This window comes from Mastigoproctus giganteus, chromosome 13 (genome assembly GCF_048544385.1).
Source record: "Mastigoproctus giganteus isolate SK-2022 chromosome 13, ASM4854438v1, whole genome shotgun sequence".
In the NCBI taxonomy this organism is placed as follows: Eukaryota; Metazoa; Arthropoda; class Arachnida; order Uropygi; family Thelyphonidae; genus Mastigoproctus; species Mastigoproctus giganteus.
The window spans coordinates 48,952,926-48,971,964 of record NC_143587.1 but is presented as its reverse complement, the minus strand read 5'-3'; the positions used below and the strand labels follow the sequence as shown (position 1 = coordinate 48,971,964).

The 19,039-nt window shown below is 34.7% G+C and overlaps 2 protein-coding genes across 2 annotated transcripts in view; one reads left to right on the top strand and one right to left on the bottom strand.

The window, feature by feature from the left end:
* The window catches only part of Ssu72 (Ssu72 CTD phosphatase), a 75,216-nt gene extending 73,942 nt beyond the window's left edge, over nucleotides 1-1,274 (bottom strand). The window contains exons 1-2 of the mRNA XM_090388032.1: nucleotides 760-1,274; nucleotides 568-666 (exon numbers count right to left, since the gene is read on the bottom strand). Of these exons, the coding sequence (XP_090244158.1) occupies nucleotides 568-644 (77 nt within the window). The 5' untranslated portion in view covers nucleotides 645-666; nucleotides 760-1,274. The remainder of the gene's footprint in view (nucleotides 1-567; nucleotides 667-759) is intronic.
* An 8,612-nt stretch (nucleotides 1,275-9,886) lies between these two features.
* Noc2 (Nucleolar complex protein 2) overlaps nucleotides 9,887-19,039 on the top strand; it is a 113,553-nt gene continuing 104,400 nt past the window's right edge. The window contains exons 1-2 of the mRNA XM_090387238.1: nucleotides 9,887-9,922; nucleotides 17,490-17,702. Of these exons, the coding sequence (XP_090243364.1) occupies nucleotides 9,906-9,922; nucleotides 17,490-17,702 (230 nt within the window). The 5' untranslated portion in view covers nucleotides 9,887-9,905. The remainder of the gene's footprint in view (nucleotides 9,923-17,489; nucleotides 17,703-19,039) is intronic.

The following is a 19,039-nucleotide window of genomic DNA, read 5'->3' as shown; positions in this document are numbered from 1 at the left end:
ATTCCACAGATGCATCTGCCTTTTAAGTTTTTTTTTTTTTTGATATTATGTTTTTTTTTATTTATTTCTTAGTTAAAGGAATGCCAAATTCTAACTTCAAAAAGGGGTGATTCATTCTACTTTTAAATATGGTGATAATTTATTATGCTTTTAAATGATATAATGGCAACTAAAAACTTACAAAGTGATGCATTATTAAACAATTGCGCCACCTTGGACCAAAGTGCTGACACGTATCCAAATATGGGTTAAAAATAATAAAAAACGGTAAAAGAAAAAACTACAAATACGAAAACATGTTAACAGTATGTTCAGCACTTAACCGAAATGATAATAGTTGGAATTTTCTACTGCTTACATAGTGGTTTGGGTTTTAGTAATTTTCCAACAAATAGTGCTTCTACGTAATGAGACATTTATTACTTGTTCAGTTGACCGAGGTTTTCAAGAGCTGGAGATTACAAATATATACATTTTCACTCTATATATTTCTCACTTTCTCACAAGCATCGCTGGGAAGTTGAAATTTAAAATCAAAGCGTCGAAAAGGACATGGCAAAAACATACCTTAAAATTGCATGGGCCTCCATGCTTCTGTTTTGATTACTAGAGCATACAACTGCTACTCTCAAATCCGACGACATTGCTCGATTAAATATCGTTTCTCTGTAATAGAGGGAGAAAATTAGATTCGTAATTTGATAAACAATGTGTGAATTTAAACAGGATGCATTACTGTAATCTCAAACGTTATCATACCTCTGTATGTGTATTAATCGATGCACAACGTTCGAGCATTAACATTAATAAAATCTGTTAATGGCATAATATCGAGCACTTTACACCTTCTAAACAGTACATGGCAGTCAGAACTGAATAAATTCCTATGAAACTTGAAGACAAACTGTTCTGTACTCAAGAAATTAATTCATCCTTAAACGAACTAATCGAGTTTGAATATTTGCAGGCAATTCCCTGTCAAGTTTATGTTTCACAGAAAAACATTGCCCAGACTAATCATTCTTCAAGAAACAGGATTTTCGGAATTTACATATATAAAATGATATATTGCTTCAAGAAGTATGCCCGAATGGAATAAGGTTTTACTAAAAAATGCCAAGCATCGCACGTATTGAATAGCGAAGGAAAACCTGTTCTAGTAATAAGAATTAATATCCAAAGTCTGACGGAAATGTACCAACGAAGGAAGGCATATGCAACATATACGCTAGAAGTTGACACGTTGATGCCAACACGGCGCTACTAGTCCATTACTTTCTCAACCCAATAATGACAGTTTATGAACCAGACTGGAAACTTAGGCAAAAATGGTGAGTGTGAAAAGCTTTTCTGGTTTTCCGATAGGGGATAATTACGATTTATTTATTTTTATTATTATTATTTTTTACTTTAAAAACGTTTTTACTGGTGTAATTCCAAAAAAACCGTCATGCGAAAAGCCTTATGAAAATTTATTCCAGTTTAATTAAGCTTCTACTGGACCAAATTTAACGAAATTTTGCAAGGAGCTTTATCTTAGCTCTATACTAGAGTAAAAACTCTGAAAATTGCACTAGTTTTTCCAGGATAGTGGAAAATATGAACTTGTGATCAAGGAAATTTTCTCACATAATAAACAGGATAATGTGGACGTATAGCATATCGTTGAAAAGCTAATGAATTTAGAAACAGAAATATTAAGGTTTTAAGATACAAAAAGACTTTCGGAAACTGGGAAATGTGTTAATTCGAAAACGCATCTGGTTTCAAGTCACCTGTGTTTTCAGCTTGAATGTAATTTTTTTTTTCTTTACAATTAAACTCTGAGGCTGGAAAAGAGTTCTGCACATTTATGAAAACATTCTTCAACTTGGACATCAGATCTTTCGATAAATACAAAGGGTACTAGGAAAGTTTTGCAATACAGCTTTGTTTATTTAATTTTTTCAAAGTAATTTCCTCTACATTCAATACACCTCTCCATCCTCCGAAACCAATCTTTAAACCAGTTCTGCCAAGTTTCACTAGGGAGTAAAGCACATTCGTTGTCCCAAGCCCGTAGAAGGTCCTCATCACTGGAAAAACGCCTCCCTTTTAGCTTCATTTTCACATGCGGGAACAGTGCAAAGTCGCAGGGAGCAAGGTCTGAACTGTAGGGAGGGTGCTCGAGAAGTTTCAGTCCTGTCGTGGTCAAATATTCGGTGCAGGCTTTGGCGCGGTGAGCTGCAGCATTATCGTGATGGAGGTACCAGGTGTCCATTCTTGACTTTGGCCGCAGGTTCTTCATAGATCCAATGACTTTAGGCAGGCATTGTTCAGTATACCACTTAGCTGTGACTGTCTTCTGCGTGTACAAAACGACACGTTCCACAATTCCACTCGATTTGAAAAATACAGCTATCATTTTCTTCTTTACAGATCGGGATTTTCTGACAATTACGGGTGTGTCGTCATCATCAAAGACCCAAACTTTGTTTTTAGCCTTGGTCGGCAGATCGTAATAGTACAGCCAAGTCTCGTCACCTGTCACGATGTTGTTCACATACCGAGATTGTCCCTTATCAAACTTTTTTAACATCTCCCGGCACCAAGTCACACGTCGTGTCATCTGCTCTTCAGTCAGTTGATGCGGCACCCAGACAGAACAAAGTTTCTTCATGTGCAAATGATCTTGCAGAATCGAATGAATTGCTGTGCATTTAGGGCCAAAGTATCCTCTATCTGTTGGTAGGTCATTCGCCTGTTTCGTCAAGCATTTTCCTCACAGCAGTAACGTTTTCCTCCGTAACTGACGTTCGTGGCCTTCCCGGCCTCTCAGAATCCTCCAGAGTGAAATTTCCCCTTTGGAATTCTCTATACCACCTGAATATCGTTGTACGATGTGGACAATCATCATCTAGTGCAAGAGTAATTTCTTCTAAGCACTGGTCTATGGTTAAACCACGCACGAAATTATACCGCAAAACTGTCCTTATTTCATTTCGTGACCACGATGCCATCGCAAGCACTTCACACTCTCACTATTAATGAATAACTGAGCCTATCGACTTGGCGCGGCGGCTACTATGCACGTATGAACATGTCTCAACATGCAGCAACAAGCAGCTTCCTGTGATTCATTGTTGCGTCATATTGCAAAACTTTCCTTTTGAACTAAAATCTCCTCAATGTAAAAATTATATATCCTACTTTAGTCATCATAGACCAATACCGATATGTAATTATTATATATCGATATGTATCATTACTACCGATATGTAATTATTACATATTGATATGTACCATTACTACCGATATGTAATTATTACATATCGGGAATAATTCAGTAACCGATATGTAATTATTATTCATAAAAAAACATTGTTATATGTTAATAAAATTCATGGATATGAATTTTATTAACATCTGAAAATAAAATGTTTTTAACGCCTTCCGATGACTCTTAAATGTAAAGCACGTTAAATATGCTAGCGCAGGACACGTTATGTACTTGGTACAGAATTTTATTTATCGGTTTATCAAAAGCGCTGCTTCAGTTTTGATTAGAAACACTATAGAAATCTTCAATTCACAGGTCTCGAAATTCGAATCTCGCCATTTCAGTTTAGTTTTTGCTTTGATTTGGTGTTATCAATCAATAAATACCAATTTATTTGTCAAAACATGCACTAAAAGTATAATGACACACGCTGTTTCACGATTCAGTGATACCGCCTCGATAAGGAAACCGACGGATCCACATCCACGCGTATTTTTAAAAAAATCGTAATAAATAAATAATGATAAATAATCCCACAAAATATTCATAAAGGCCCTGAAATGTACAGACGTGAGGGTATAAGGCAATACAGTGGTCATAAATAATATTAGATATGCAGACGACACTCTCGTTCTCTGCGAAACCAATGAAGGCCTCCAACAGCTATTCAATAGGTTCACTTCGATGGGAGTAGAGCTGGGACTCAATATTTTATGAAAAGAAAACCAAGTTTATAATTTTTAGCCAAAAACAGTATGAAAATGCAGACCTGTCACTCAATCCGATCGAATCTGTCAGTCATTTCAAATACCCGGAGAACTTAGACCCCCGAGAGAGAAATACGAAGTCGGATTGAAATCGCCAGAATAACCTTCAAGAAAATGAATACATTTCTCTGCAACGACAACCTCAAATTGAAATTATTTACAAAATTTTTGCGGGCATTCTTTTCATGCTTTTGTAAATAATTATGTAAATTACTTGCTAAATTCCACAATATATGCAGTGAAATCCTCTCAGAAGGTCAACTAACTTTTCCATAATGTGAAAAGATCCCATAAAAGTTCTAACTCAGTTATGTTTATAATATGAAAATGTTCCGCAGAAATACGTATCCGCATTCTTTACATCACATATCTATCCTCTGGAACAAGCCGGAATTTTATTTTAATCAATCATAATATGTATAATTCAGGTAATATAGAACTAGATTTCATTAAAATGAAACCTGAATATTAAGCGCTTAATACACGAAATTATATTCCCTCCCTCCTCCCTATACATGTTTCCGGAAAAAATTAGTGAATAGTGCATTAGGCTAATGTTCATTTGAATTTTAACCCTTAATATGGTTATCACTCTACACGTTTTTCGAATCCATTTATGATATAAATTGATACTTCTACTCTTGCCACAGAACCCTATCTTTCGGTAAATTCCTTTATTCATTCTTGACGATGGTTGCTTTACACCAGGGTTTCTCAAACTGTGTTCAGTGAGATGTGAACAAGTGTTCCGTGAAAAATCGTTATTAATAATTAAAGAAATAAAATAAACAAATTTTGCATATTTGTAGTGTACACCGCTTTTGTATCATTATAATTTTTAACAATTTTTTTCCGATTATTAATATACTGGCATAGACTAATAATCAAATAGACTGCGGAACACATTATATTGGCAGACTTTTGCATAAAGAAATATGCGTAGAGGTAATGACATCTACGAAAAGGTAGCAATTTAGTGATCTAATATGCAATTCGTATACGATTTAGCCTGGAGTACACGGGTTGAACGAGAGGGGGAAGCGAGCCGATATTATAACTAAACTCACTTCCTTGTATAAATCTTTTTTGATAATTATCAGTATTTCGAAATACTATTATTAAAATAAATGACCATTGATTTGTGGTTGAAAAAAGGAACTTTAAAAGGAGAAGCAAGTACTTCTAGTATTGCAACTGGGATCAATGAAAACAAACATAATATTGTCACACTTCATAGTGACGATGAACAACTGCAGCCTTTTATTACCCAAAAATCCGAAGTGAAAAAACAGGAACCAACTAATAAAAGACCAAAACGAAAGTATTTGATGACAGTTATTTGAATTTCGGCTTTACATGTGTTGGAAATGAAGCTCCTGTTGCACAGTGCGTCGTATGTAATAAAATATAGCAAACAGTTCTTTGACTCCCGCTAAACTTGTATTTCGTTAGTGTTCTGTACCTATATTGTTAGATGAAAAGTGTTCCGTTACTAAAAAAGTTTGGTAAACGCTACTTCACACAACCATCGTAAAGTATTAAGGAACTGGCGGAAATCCATTAATTAAGTTTCCATCCTCCACCCCATTTGTGCTTCTGGAAAAATTAGCCTCAATGTGCTAAACACGCTACATGTTTTCCAAATCAATTTATAACGTAAATTGATGATACTTCTATATAGACTCGTGAAGAGAAACCCATCTTTCCGTCAATTCCTTCACTGAAGAATCGAGGTGGTTACTGGCAAATATGCATAATACGAATGCTTATTCGCTAATAAACATCCAAATGCGTATTCACAAATATTCTGCAGAGATAAGCATCCTCCTTTTGTTAAACCACACATCTATCCTCTGCTTTTGCTAAAACAAATTACCATTGCATTATCTGCAAATTCAAAATGTACGCAATAACACCCAAGACACTCCCACTCCTCAATTTTCCACTGCAGAAAAGCCCTCACCTCGCCACACCTTTATAAAACCGTTATTATCCTTTATAAAACAAGTTCTAAAGCACAATAATAGAATAGCAATTGCTTAAAAAACGGTACTCGCCTTGAATAAATCTGCAGTGGTATATTGAGAAGTGGTGGTTAGTATTTAGGTTGAATTGTTAGCTAAGAAACTAAGGGGGGAAATTGAAGAAAAACGGAATTTAAAGTAAGCGCAAGGAGGTAGAAGTGTACACATCCGATCCTCGGTTGTCATTGAAGAGGGAAGAAGTATTTTGAAAGCTTGAATAAAATAATACAATGAGACCAATAGTCATTACGAAGGACATTCATTAAATAATAACGTCTTCAGTTGGCAATTGAATGGGCAGAGAACGCGTGTTGTTTTAAAGGTTTAAGTTTAATGAAGACGTTATTATTTAATGAAAGTCCTTCGTAATGACTATTGGCCTCATCGTATTATTTTATTCAAGCTTTCAAAATACTTCTTCCCTCTTCAATGACAACCAAGGATCGGATGTGTACACTTCTACCTCCTTGCGCTTATTTTAAATTCCGTTTTTCTTCAATTTCCCCCCTTAGTTTCTTAGCTAACAATTCAACCTAAATACTAACCACCTTCTCAATATACCACTGCAGATTTATTCAAGGTGAGTACCGTTTTTTAAGCAATTGCTATTCTATTATTAGTCCACCAATACAGTATTATAAGATTTTTAAACTTTTATATTGTTCTAAAACACAATATTTCTCTTAACAACATTATTTCACGATAGATGGCAGAACCTCCATAAAATATCAATTTAGAGAGGATTTGGAATGCTAATTTTGTTTTTTATTTCTTCCGAGTGGATACCCTACGGGTACTGCCCAGTAAGCAGACAAAAAAATAAACGGTTTGAAAATACCTAATTCAAGATAAAGTTAAAGTTTGTTATTAAAAAAAAAAAATATATATATATATATACTTCATTCTAATCGGAATAAACAAACAGAATTGGGTAGAGAACACTTTGGAGAATATTATATAGCGTTCTACAATTTGTGTCCCATTCCGTTTGGTTGGTTTCAGTATGTTCGAAGTTAACCAAATATTTCTGAATTAGTGTTGAGCAGAAGCACGAAGTAGTTAGCAACAATTCGTGCATTTAGTCAGTTTCTAAAAATTTCCTAATTTTAAGAACGAACAATTTGAATGAATGTTGTTAATTTAATATCTATAAAGGAAAGCGTCAGTGGGAATTGTGGTTGTCCTTGTTATTGGGCTTTTTGCAGCATCGGCGACTAAGGCCATATTGCTCCGTGTATGTTGTCAGTAAATTGCGTGTGTTCTGAATTCGATTTTCTGTTTGCTGGATGAACAACTCGAGTTTCCTGGAGAAAAACTATGCTACTTTCGCCTGAGACCGACTAATTCAGCCACGTTCTAAAAAAGACCAAGAACAATTAGTCTTGTCATCGACGGGATTCGAACTCGGGTCTTTTTCACCCGGTGAGGGAAGACCGCAATTCTACCAACTGTATTACACACGAGGGCGAGAATTGGTATTACATCTTTAGTAGTAAGCACTATTATCTGTACTGCTGCGGCCAGAAATACTCTTCACCTTCAATAAACAATAAAGCAAATAGCGTGATAAGTTCTGGTAAGGTTTTGCACTTATTGCCCTGAAGGTTCTCATACAATATTCTTATTCCGTTTCGATACAGGTATCGAAAGCGAATAAGAATATAGTGTAATACATATAATGTAAACTTAATACAATAAAACATATTATTGCATTTAGGTATCTATACATTTAGTGTAGTATTCTGAAATTACAAGTTAATTTAAAGCGAAATCAGAGTAGAGCAGCAAAACAACGTTCAAACTAGGGGAAATGCTGTGGCTCGTAGAAGACTGAAGAGTGCGGTTCTCCTACGAATCAGGGTTTTACAAAATGTGCTGTTTGTGCGATGTTTGCAAATATTTGAAACGAAACATGATACAGCCAAGGGTGATATCTTTATGTTCGATGCAAAGTGTGTGAGGAAATTAGACGCGGACTCAGCGTTCTGAGTTTACAAGAGCTTGAATATTTGGATGGATGCCCTCAAAGGTATAAAAATGGTTGACTATCACGCTCTGAGCTGCCGAACTGAACGCCATAGCTCACATTTATGCATCAAGCAACACCGCAACAATCCCCAAGTTTAAAAACTTTGGTCCCACAGGAGGTAGTTATTGTAAGTGATTCTATTGCCAGGGAAAAGAAATATTGTGCAAAAAGGATAGATCCAATAGGACCAGAGTATGGCTACTAGGAGCAAAATGACGTTGTACACCAGATACCATATTTTAAGGCATGAAGGGAGACGTTGTACAGGTTGTTACTAATGATATTAAGAATAGATCTGAGGGCTCATTTAACAAATACAGGACAACGTTGGATAAAAGTCGTATCGTCACCGTCCTTCCCACACCGGGTGGAAAAGGCACGAGTTCAAATCCCGTCGATAAAACGAGAAACTTTAATGGGTTTTTTTGACTCCGTGGCTGAGCTAGTCGGTCTCAGGCGTAGATAGCAAGGTTTCCCCCAGAAACTGGGGTTTTTCCGTCCAGCACAAAATACGGGTTTATGAAATGAATTACGGATGACCCTAATATAATATATATATTTTTTAAAGTTGATCTGCTGTGTCTCAGGCGCAGATAGTAAGGGTATCCCCCCCCCAAGAAACTGAGATTTTAATCCAGCAAAACAACCACAGGACACACGCATTTTACAGACATAATACATATACGGGTATATGTAAGAAATTACATATACCCGTGTCCCTAATGTAATAGTTTGAAGTTGATCTGCTGTTTACTGGACGAAAAAACCGACTTTCCGGGGGAAAACTTACGCAGTCATTGCCTGAGACCGACTAACTCAGCCACATTGTGAAAGAAGCCCATTGGAAATCCTTGCATTGTTGACAGGACTTAAACCTAGGTCTTTTCCGCCCCTTGCGGGGAGGATGGTGATTATACAACTGTTTTTTCTTACAGGAATGGGACACAGTGAAATAGAAGGCGTGCAAATGTGCAGAGCTATCGAGGCGGTGATAACTAGGTCAGAAAACTGCTAGCTTGGAGGGATACGCACAATGACTGATTAACTACTGTGGGGACAGGTTAAAATTGATTCTTGCACCGCTTCTATTGGAACAGGCATATCACCGGCACCTTGCTTTCCAGCAGCTGGAAAGCAAGGTGCCGGTGATATGGGTCAGGGTGACGAAGTGCATGTAACCGAATTCTAAGAGCATATTAAATAAATTGGTGAATTTCGAACATTTATTAAGTCATCAAATGCAGAAATTGTGGAGATAACAATGACGCGGTGTCACTCAGACATAAGGAATACGGAATTTCAGTGTGGGGAGTAACATGGGTACAGGAAAGGCAGACAGGACAACAGTCAGTGAGGTTGTGCTCTTTGTTAAGAAACATTCAATCTAAGGCAGTGCATCCAGTAGACATGGAAGGACACGGAGTGATCGCTCGCCTGGATGATGTGGCGTGCCACCATTCCATAGATTAAAGAACCCGGGCTCTTTGCGTATAATACATTTTTAGACATATCTAGATACGGAATTTATTTTCTATTTTTCTTCCAATATTGGCTGAAAAAATATATATTAAAAAAATAAACGTTAATTTATAGTACTAATACTATAAACAAAATTTTAGAATCGAAAGTAAGCTTTTCCCATATGATATGGCAGATCAGTAACCTATGTACTGCATTTTTTAACCTGTTTTTGCGTTAGTAATGATATATTTTTAAATGTGAAAAAAATTTCTGTTATTTATTTTTTAAAAGTAAATAAGCATGCACAATATTTATTGATTTTATTGAAACACACCACCAGGTGAAATAAAAAGAGAAGAGTTAAAATGGATTCTTCCTTGAGGTATGTATTTGTTATTATGAAAATAAGTCAGTATGTATATAATCGTTGATTATTAGCCGAATAGAAAACAAAAGTTAAGTTTTCTTTGGTTATTGAAGCATATAGCCATTATGATTGCAATAAATATATCTTCGCATGTAACCCACGTGGCTGTTGCGGTGTGAAATCAGACGTTTCCGGCCAGCTGCATACTTTTACTACTCAACCATAATTTACAGTCGTTATAGATACAGTAATATAATTTGTACCAGTTGTGCAATGGATATTAGCAGGGCCCCTGTTATCTTATAGACGTCCCCATTCCCTTCCTATTGGCAACAACTTTTTTTTTTTTTTTGACAATATTTGCTAGCATTATTTGTTCAAAATCGATTTAGGTATACTTTCAGAAATTATAATGCATGCCATAAATTAGCAACCCATTGTAAGTATCAATTGTTAACCATGCAAAAATTTTCTACTTTATAACGTTCATTTATCTTTGTCTAATTAAACAGGTTCCTGAAAACATTATGGCATCTTTTAACTTCAGTATTTATCTCTGACTTTGAGAAAAGAATTCAGTGAGAAATAAACAGGCACAGTGTCTTCTTGTTTTGAATGGCCGAATTTGAAGAATAAAATGACACTAGAAACTAAAAACTGGATGAAAATTTATATTACAAAACATAAATGAAGTTTAAAATTATTAAGCAATGTACATGTAGTGCCAAAGCATCACTTGTGCACACAAATATAATGGTAAAGCTAATTTTGCCACAAAAAAAAACATATTTTGCATATTCTGAACCAGATTACAAATTTTCTCACTCTTGCACTTCAAATGAATGGCATTGCTTCATAAAAACTTTGGGATACACTACACTAAATGAAGCTGACTGGGCTAGCTGGGTGGGTAAAGTGCCTGCCTAGCAACCCAAAGGTCGCAGGTTCGAATCCTGCCTCGGGCTTGGATCAAAGTACTGCAAAAACCTTGGGAGATGCATTATGGCCACAGAAGCCGATGCGCCAACAACTACCAAAAAAAAAAAAAAAAAACACTAAATGAATCTAAACAGAGTTGTGTTCAACGGATTTTTCAAGCATCTCTGATTCTGTTACTCCTGACTTCCTGCTTAACAAGCTTTGAACCTTGATTGAATACATGCCTAATATTTTGTTAGTTGAACTCAACCCTCTAGTTCATCATAGCAGTGTGATAGGTTTGAATCTCATTGAGACAGGAGAAATTTTTAAGGAATATATTCAGTGTCATGGCTGAGTTAGTTGGTCTTGGGTGATAGTTGTACAACCCTTCTTTATACATAAACATTTCTCTTATCTATGAGAAAATGACATGGTGCAAGAAAAAGACATTCCTCACCCTCCTGTGAGAACTCCAAATACTTTAATATATCAAAACACATGCAAAAAAAAAATGGGCAATTTTTTTTTTTTTTTTTGGTTTTCTAATTAAGCTTTGCTTCCTTACTTTATATTGTCAATACTAATATTAATTCAGTAATGTTTCTAATAGTTTGAAACAAGGTATATGATTTACCATTCTTAAAAGATTAAAATAAATAATAATAAAATACTCTTATACCATTTAAAAAATATGTTTAAGAACGTATTTTTCAAATTGAAAAATGAATTCAAAGTTCAAAGGAATTGAAAATTCAAATTAATTTCCTAAATAGGATATTTTCATCTTATTATGGGAGCAGTTATCAATCAGTAGTATCATGCCTTGCTAATACTTGTTAGTGCTAATCTCACTGAAAAGTGGAGAGTTCTTGAGTTCTAAAAGCACACAATGGCAGACAACTTAAGTGGATTTCTGAAAGGTGTGAACTTAAAATGTAATGTACAGATGTTGCATTTTCAAAGGCCATTTCTCAGGTCCTCATTTAGCTCTGTTCAACTTTTTTTTTCTCAGTTTCATTTAGTACCATTTTAAGGTATACAGCAGGCCCTCGTTATAACGCTGTTCGCTTTATGCTGATTTGCTATGATGCTGTTCTTATATTATAACTCGTATCTGACTATAACACTGTCACAAATCACTATAACACTCTTTTACCGATTGCATTTTTGGCATATTTAACGGAATTGTTTCATTTGAGGGAGTCAGTAGCATAACAGCATTAAAATAAATAGCAAAACAGCATTAAAAAAAAATAGCAAAACAGCATTAAAATGTTTCCCATGCCCACTTGAGAAATTTTCCCACGCTCAGTGAAATTTTCTCACACGCTAATTTAATTGCAGTACAGTGACTTGTTACGTAGTTCCGAGATCAACATTTTAAAAAATGATCAAGTATATTGCTTGTAATATTTGCATTATATGCATTTATCCGAAGTCTAGTCATCACTCAGGACAGTATTAGACATCGTGCATAACGCACAGTTTACTTGAACATTGAATCATAATTAATGCAACCAATGTAGTTACATTTTTGAAGAGTTAATAATGGCAGATAAGAATGAAAAAGCAACAAGGTCTGGACTCAGTACAAAGACTACAAATATAAGAAAAAGACTGAATTTAAAAATTAAATTAGACGTTTTGAAACAAATCGATTCCGATCAATGACAAGCGGATGTGTGCCATAATTTATGACTGGCAAGTTTAACTTGCCTGTCCTAAATTATGTAAGAACAATTGTAAAAAATAAAGAATTCATTTTAGCAGCAGGAAAGACAGCTATTCTACTGCAAGCAACTAAGGCTAGGCTGGTTATTAGGATTGAAAGGAGAGACTTTTAAATAATTTTATTGAAGATAATATCCAATGCAGAATTCAGTTAAGTTAAATATTATTAAAAAAGAGAGAGAGATTAGCCTATATGATGATCTGAAGAACACTCACTTAAAAAAAAAAAAAATGCGGAACCATTTAAAACTAGTAAGGGCTGGTTGAATAGATTTAAAATTCAGGGAGAAGCCGTAAGGGCAGATCAAGGAGCCAAAACTTTCAAAAAAAGAACTTGTTAAAATTATTGAAGAGGGGTATTATGTGTTATAGTTCCCAATAAGTTTTTAACATGGTTGAAGCAGGACTTTTTTTGGAAACGAATGCCTAAAAGAAGTTTCATATTGAAAGAAGAAAAAAACATGCCAGGTTTCAAAGCGGCGAAGGATCGGTTGACTTTATTGTTGGGGATTTAAAATTAAAACCCCTTTTAGTTTAGCAGGAAGAGGGCTAAAGTACAACCTAAAATCGACACATTTTTCTTGATTAAATTCATCAGTTAAATTAAATCAAAATTCATGATTTTAATTGGAATTTTAAGTTTAATTTTGATATGTAAGTGGTTACGACATAATTATATATGTATGTAATGCAGAATATTTTATATGTACACATATTTGACCGACATTTGTGCATCTTTTCACTACTGTTTATTATTGATTAGGAAATATCCTATGGCACCAACCGCAACTCACAAATACATATGTTACCTTATGGGAATGCGGTGCTCGCTTAGCGCGGATTCACTTAGCGTCTGTTTTTTGGGAACAAATTATCAGCGTTAAGCGGGGGTCACCTGTATTCACATATATATATATGCATAAGTACCTATTGTCCTCACTGTGTATGACCATTTCCACATAATTCAACTCTCAGTAGACAAATTTTCATGAAATTTTATATTTAGTTTTGTAGAAATATTTGTCAAATTATCCCAATTTCATTAAAATTGGACAAATATTATGTCTTTTTGCCATATAGTCTGTATGGAAAAAAGAAAAAGAAATTCATAGATTAAATTATAGTTTTAATGCAGTATTGATAGCTTTAGACAGTTTGTACACACTTCACATGTATTGTTTTGCAAGACTCATAAACATGGTGTCACTTGTCAAGAGAGAGAGACTTTAAAAAAAAAGTATATGGGAGAAGAGTAATAAATGTTGTGCAGTTGTAGTTAAATCTAAAACATAATGAATGTAAAACTATAGGATTTTATTAAGTGTTCTATAAAGTTATAATCTTAGTAATTAATTGATAAGGAGATAACTATATTTACTCTTCAATTCTATTAATTATAGAAAAAAAATTCAATTTAAGAAAAACATTGAATGAGCCTGAAGTGTAACACACTGCCTAACTTGTTAAATATTTAGATAAAACATTGTGAGGTTTATGTGCAAGAGCTACTATAGCCAAGTGGTCAAATGTGAGCGTGCAATGGCATACACATTTGAGTTGACTGCATTCTAGCCCATGTGACTACCAAATACAGTGCAACTATTGGTTTCTATGTGGATCACAGAAATACTTCTGTGATCCTATGTGGCACCCAGAGAATAAACAGAAAATTTATTTATTGTTTATGTACACTGAAAGGACAAAATTCATGGGATACCTGGTTCCTGGGTAATGCGATGCTGTCACCCCTCTCACTAGTGGACGAACCCACCACTTGGCAGCTATATAGGTACACTGCATTCACCTAGATGGTAATTTGATGTTAGTATGGATAAACATTGTCAGTTAGTATTATTAATGGCCATATGGTGCAAAGAAGCCTATGGCTTATGCTGCACCAGCCAAAAAAAGAAACATAAAATAAAATAATAAGAATATAAACAAATTAATAATAAGAGAAAAGGAAATGGACAACCAATGCATTTCCCTCCTCCCTTAGGTAATTATCTAGCTTAGGTAATCATCCCTCTTTCAAAGTCAGTTAACTGACTTTGAAAGTGTCTGCTTATGATAGTTTGTGCTTGCAGTTTCTTTATTTTTATTCACTATTAATTCATTTAGCAGTATTGGCTATTATATAACAAACTTTAACTGACTTTGAAATAGGGATGATAGTGGATGCCCGACCCATGAGTCACTCTGTCTCAGAGGTGGTACAGAAATTGCACTATCCTCGTTTGACAGTATCAGAAGTGTATTGGGAATATGCCATTTCCGGAATAATATCTCATTGTGGGCAGAGAAAGGTGGTGGATGAACATGGCCATCAACGTCTGTCTAGCATTGTTTCAGTCATCTGGAGAGCACAAATCACCACCGACTTCAAGGGAGGTGCCAGAAATGTCTCCACCAAGGCCATCAGGCGATCATTAGCTGCAATAGGGTATGGGAGCCACTGACCCACCAGAGGCCCATTGCTAACACCACGACACAGGGCTCGACACCTCAACTGGGGAAAGAACATCAACTGGACCTTGGATGATTGGAGACAGGTCTCCTGGTCCGAAGAGTCCCGTTTCCAGTTATTTTGAGCGGATGAGCATTTCGTGCAGTTTCTGCATACCTGGCGGAAACTGCATGAAGCTAAGCACCCGTCATGTCAACAAGGAACTGTTCAGGCAGGTGGACAGTCAGTAATGGTCTGGTGCATGTTCAGCTGGCACACGTTGAGACCTCTGGTATGTCAAGATGCATCTCTGAATGGTGTTCATCCTTGCAACCCATCTGCATTCCTTCTTGGTCATCGTACACCCACAGGGCAATAGACTCTTCCAGCAGGACAGTGTGCCTACCCACAGAGCCATGGTGACTAGAACATGGTTTGAAGAGCATTCCACAGATTTTACCATCATAGAATGGCCTCCCCATTCATTGGACATGAACCCTGTGGAGCATCTTTGGGATGCTATGGAAAGGTCCGTTTGAGCTTTGGATCTTCCACCCAGGAATGCGATGGAATTATGGACAGTGGTGCAGCAAGCATCGATGGAAATACCTGTGGAACACTTGTGAACTAGTGGACTCAATACCTCACTGCATGACTGCCCTTATCCTTGTGAAAGGTGGGCCTACCATTTACTAGGTAGGTATCCCATGATTTCTGTCCACTCAGTGTATATATATTATGCATGCAGTGTGTGCTGACAAATAGTGGATCAGATAAATATGTTTATTATTATTCTTACTATATTACAGCACACGAGAACCTCGGTGACTTAGTTGGTAATGAATTATGTCTGATAAGTGGAATGGAAAGGGTTGTAGTATGCCTCCATAAAGTCCACTTCAGTTGGACTGAAGTGGAGTTTGCCAGGAAATTGTGATTTTTCTCATCAAAGCATACTGACCTTGCAAATTAGTAATGTTGCAGGGTTTTTTTACTGCAGGAGTTGAAATAATATGTAATAGATGCTACTCATTTTTATTTTGAAAATGAGCTTGTTTCAAAATAAAAAAATTAGCTGTTTATGTTCATTTTAAAAAATTTGTTTCTAAAATGAGCATAAACCCTAGCCTCGCTGTCAGTAGGAAGGGAGGGACAGAGAATGACAGAAAATTAGAATACAGGGGTAATGTCTATTATCATATTAAAACTGGCCTTGCTTGAAAATGTATAAAATTTACACTTAGAGAATAGTGAAAATCTAATTATTTAAACTTGTATAGAGTGTAATCTATTTTTAATTTCTTAAAAGATTGCACTATAAAGACACATACCCTTTTTAGATTGTAAGTGCTTAGATTTTCACTGTTCTCCATTTTGGTTTACCTGCACAACATTCTACTAAAAAGAACAATTTAAAATTTACAGATCAAATACATATGTATCATAGAATGAGTTACCTTTAGAATAATCCATGAAACTGAATCACTCTCTGGCAGTTTAAAATTTCTTTCATTTTTTTTTTTTTTTTAATCTATTTTATGTTATCAAAACTAATCTTGAATATATGTTTGTTCATGACATGATATTTTCCTTGTTTTGCCTCCACAAAGATAAATCTTATACCATTTGAAAAGTCTCAACTAGGAATGAGTTTGTTATTAACCAGAATTTAATGCATTAATTTTTAAATACAAAAATGAAGTAATTTATGAATTTGTACAAATGATTAACTGATTGTTAATCACTGATACTGTGAACATTATAAGCACAATGATGAAGTTGAATCAGTAGAGTAATGAGTAAAAGAGTTTGATGCACGTTGTTCTAATCCACATGTAGACATTTTTTAAAAAAATTATTTCTTGATTTTTTTTGACTGAAAAATGAACAAAGGGATATAAATAAAAATGTTTGCCACCAGAAAGAGAATTTGTTGTTTAGATAAAGTAACCACCGAACATTAAACTAGAACCTTATTTTGTGCCGACCGGGCTAGCCGAGTGGGTAAAGTACCTGCCTGGCAACCCAAAGGTCGCGGGTTCGATTCCCGCCTCGGGCTTGGATCAAAGTACTGCAAAAACCTTGGGAGGTGCAATATGGCCACAGAAGCCGATGCGCCAACAACTACCAAATCAAAAAAAAAAAAAAAAAGAACCTTATTTTGTATCTTTTTATTATTCATTTTTAATTTGGTAATAAAATATTTTTGAAAATTTTACTTTATTCAAAGATATTAAATGTGTATGCATAAATAGGAGTTAGGAGTAAGTTTAGTATTCTTTTTAAAAAGTCCACATGAAAGGCAGTATTTTAAACCTTACCTGGTAGTATGCTAGGTTTAGTAAGTTTGTACCCTTATAATTTATTGCTCTTGTTTTTTTCAGCATTTGAATTGCTCTGTCCTTTATTTTACTGTAGATAAATTTATTGTCATTTTTCTTTATTGCAAAAGTAATTTATCAACCCTATTGATTTTTACCTTAGCAAAGGCTTAAGTGAAGTCAGTGTTGATGAGTTCTTTACTAAAGGATTTGAATTAGATGAAAACAGTGATGTTTATGACCAGAAAGAAAGTGATATAGTAATTAAAGAAGCCAAGTTACAGAAGAAGAACAAGAAAGTCATAGGAGCAAAAAATAAATTATTGAAGAAAAGAAAAAATGCACAAAATTTGAATCACAAAGAGAGAGAAGGAAGGTATGAGATTCATTTTTATTTATTTTTTTTGTGCACATATCTATGTGTATATGAGAGGCTTATATTTGGAGTTTACTAGGTATGTACTGCATATCCATAAAACATAATTATTTATTAATTTGATTTAAAATACAACATTCTGTATAATGTGTAACCATCACCGTAGATAACAGTACAGTGATTTCACTACTTTTCACTCATATTAAGCAGTTTTTCTGAATTAAAATCCATCAGCATCTGCAGGAATTTTTAGCCAATCTCAGGTGGAGTATGGTTTTTTAGCCATACATATTTTTTTTTCGTACGACATGCAAATTGACCTGTGAACACAAACACTTGTACAGACTTGGAATAAAGACATACAACACAATATGGCTTCAGATGCTAATGTACTATTTAAATAATAACTTCAACAGTCAATATCTGTCTTTTGTCTCTACATTTGAAGTAGTTGCATGAACCAAACGCAAACTTTTCCATGAACTTTCTATAAACAAAATATGTTACATTGATGAGTTTAATGTTTAAAGGTTTTGCAGAAAATTAACACTTTGTTGATATTGTCACAGTGATATGTTTATAAATCTGTGTTAGGAAGGATTAAAAAACTAGCAATGTCAGCTAAAGGGAGTTATGAAAATAATTCAACTTCACCACAGCTGATTTATTAATTTAAAATATCTAAATAAAAATAATTTAATATAGAATTAAAAAAATTAATTTATGAATTTATTGGTAAATTAATTTAAGAAATAATGCTATTTAGAGAATAAGTGCCAGTTATAATGTCATTCCTGCCTTGACTTTGGATGAGTGAAGTTCTGAAAAACCTGTTTCAAAGTGCACTTGCATTTAAGGGGGAAAGTTTTTGGTATATTTTAATTTAATTAGTTGTAATTCTGTGTTATTGATTGTAGCAGATTTTTTTAAAAACAGGTACGTGATTGTATTATAATTATTTTTGCATTGAATGTATTTTGATTTTTTTTATACTTTTTGTTTTTTATACTTTTTTTTTTTTACTTTAATTATGATACTATAAGATTGAGTCATTTACATGAGTGACTTTGGAATATATGCCACAACCAAACCATTTGAACTATGATTTCTTTCCATGTTCCCTAATGTAAGCAGTTTACTATAGATTTTAACCTTACTTTATGCATTGCTAGATGAAATTAAATCACTGAAGAAATGAATAGGGCATTACTCATTTCTTCAGAAAAATGAGAGTGGGGACTAATCAGGGACTTAAGTATCTAGTGACCTACCAGGTAACATGCATCCCTGATCCAAGCCACAGAAGAGAATAACAAAGTGCTGACTTCTCTGGTTCA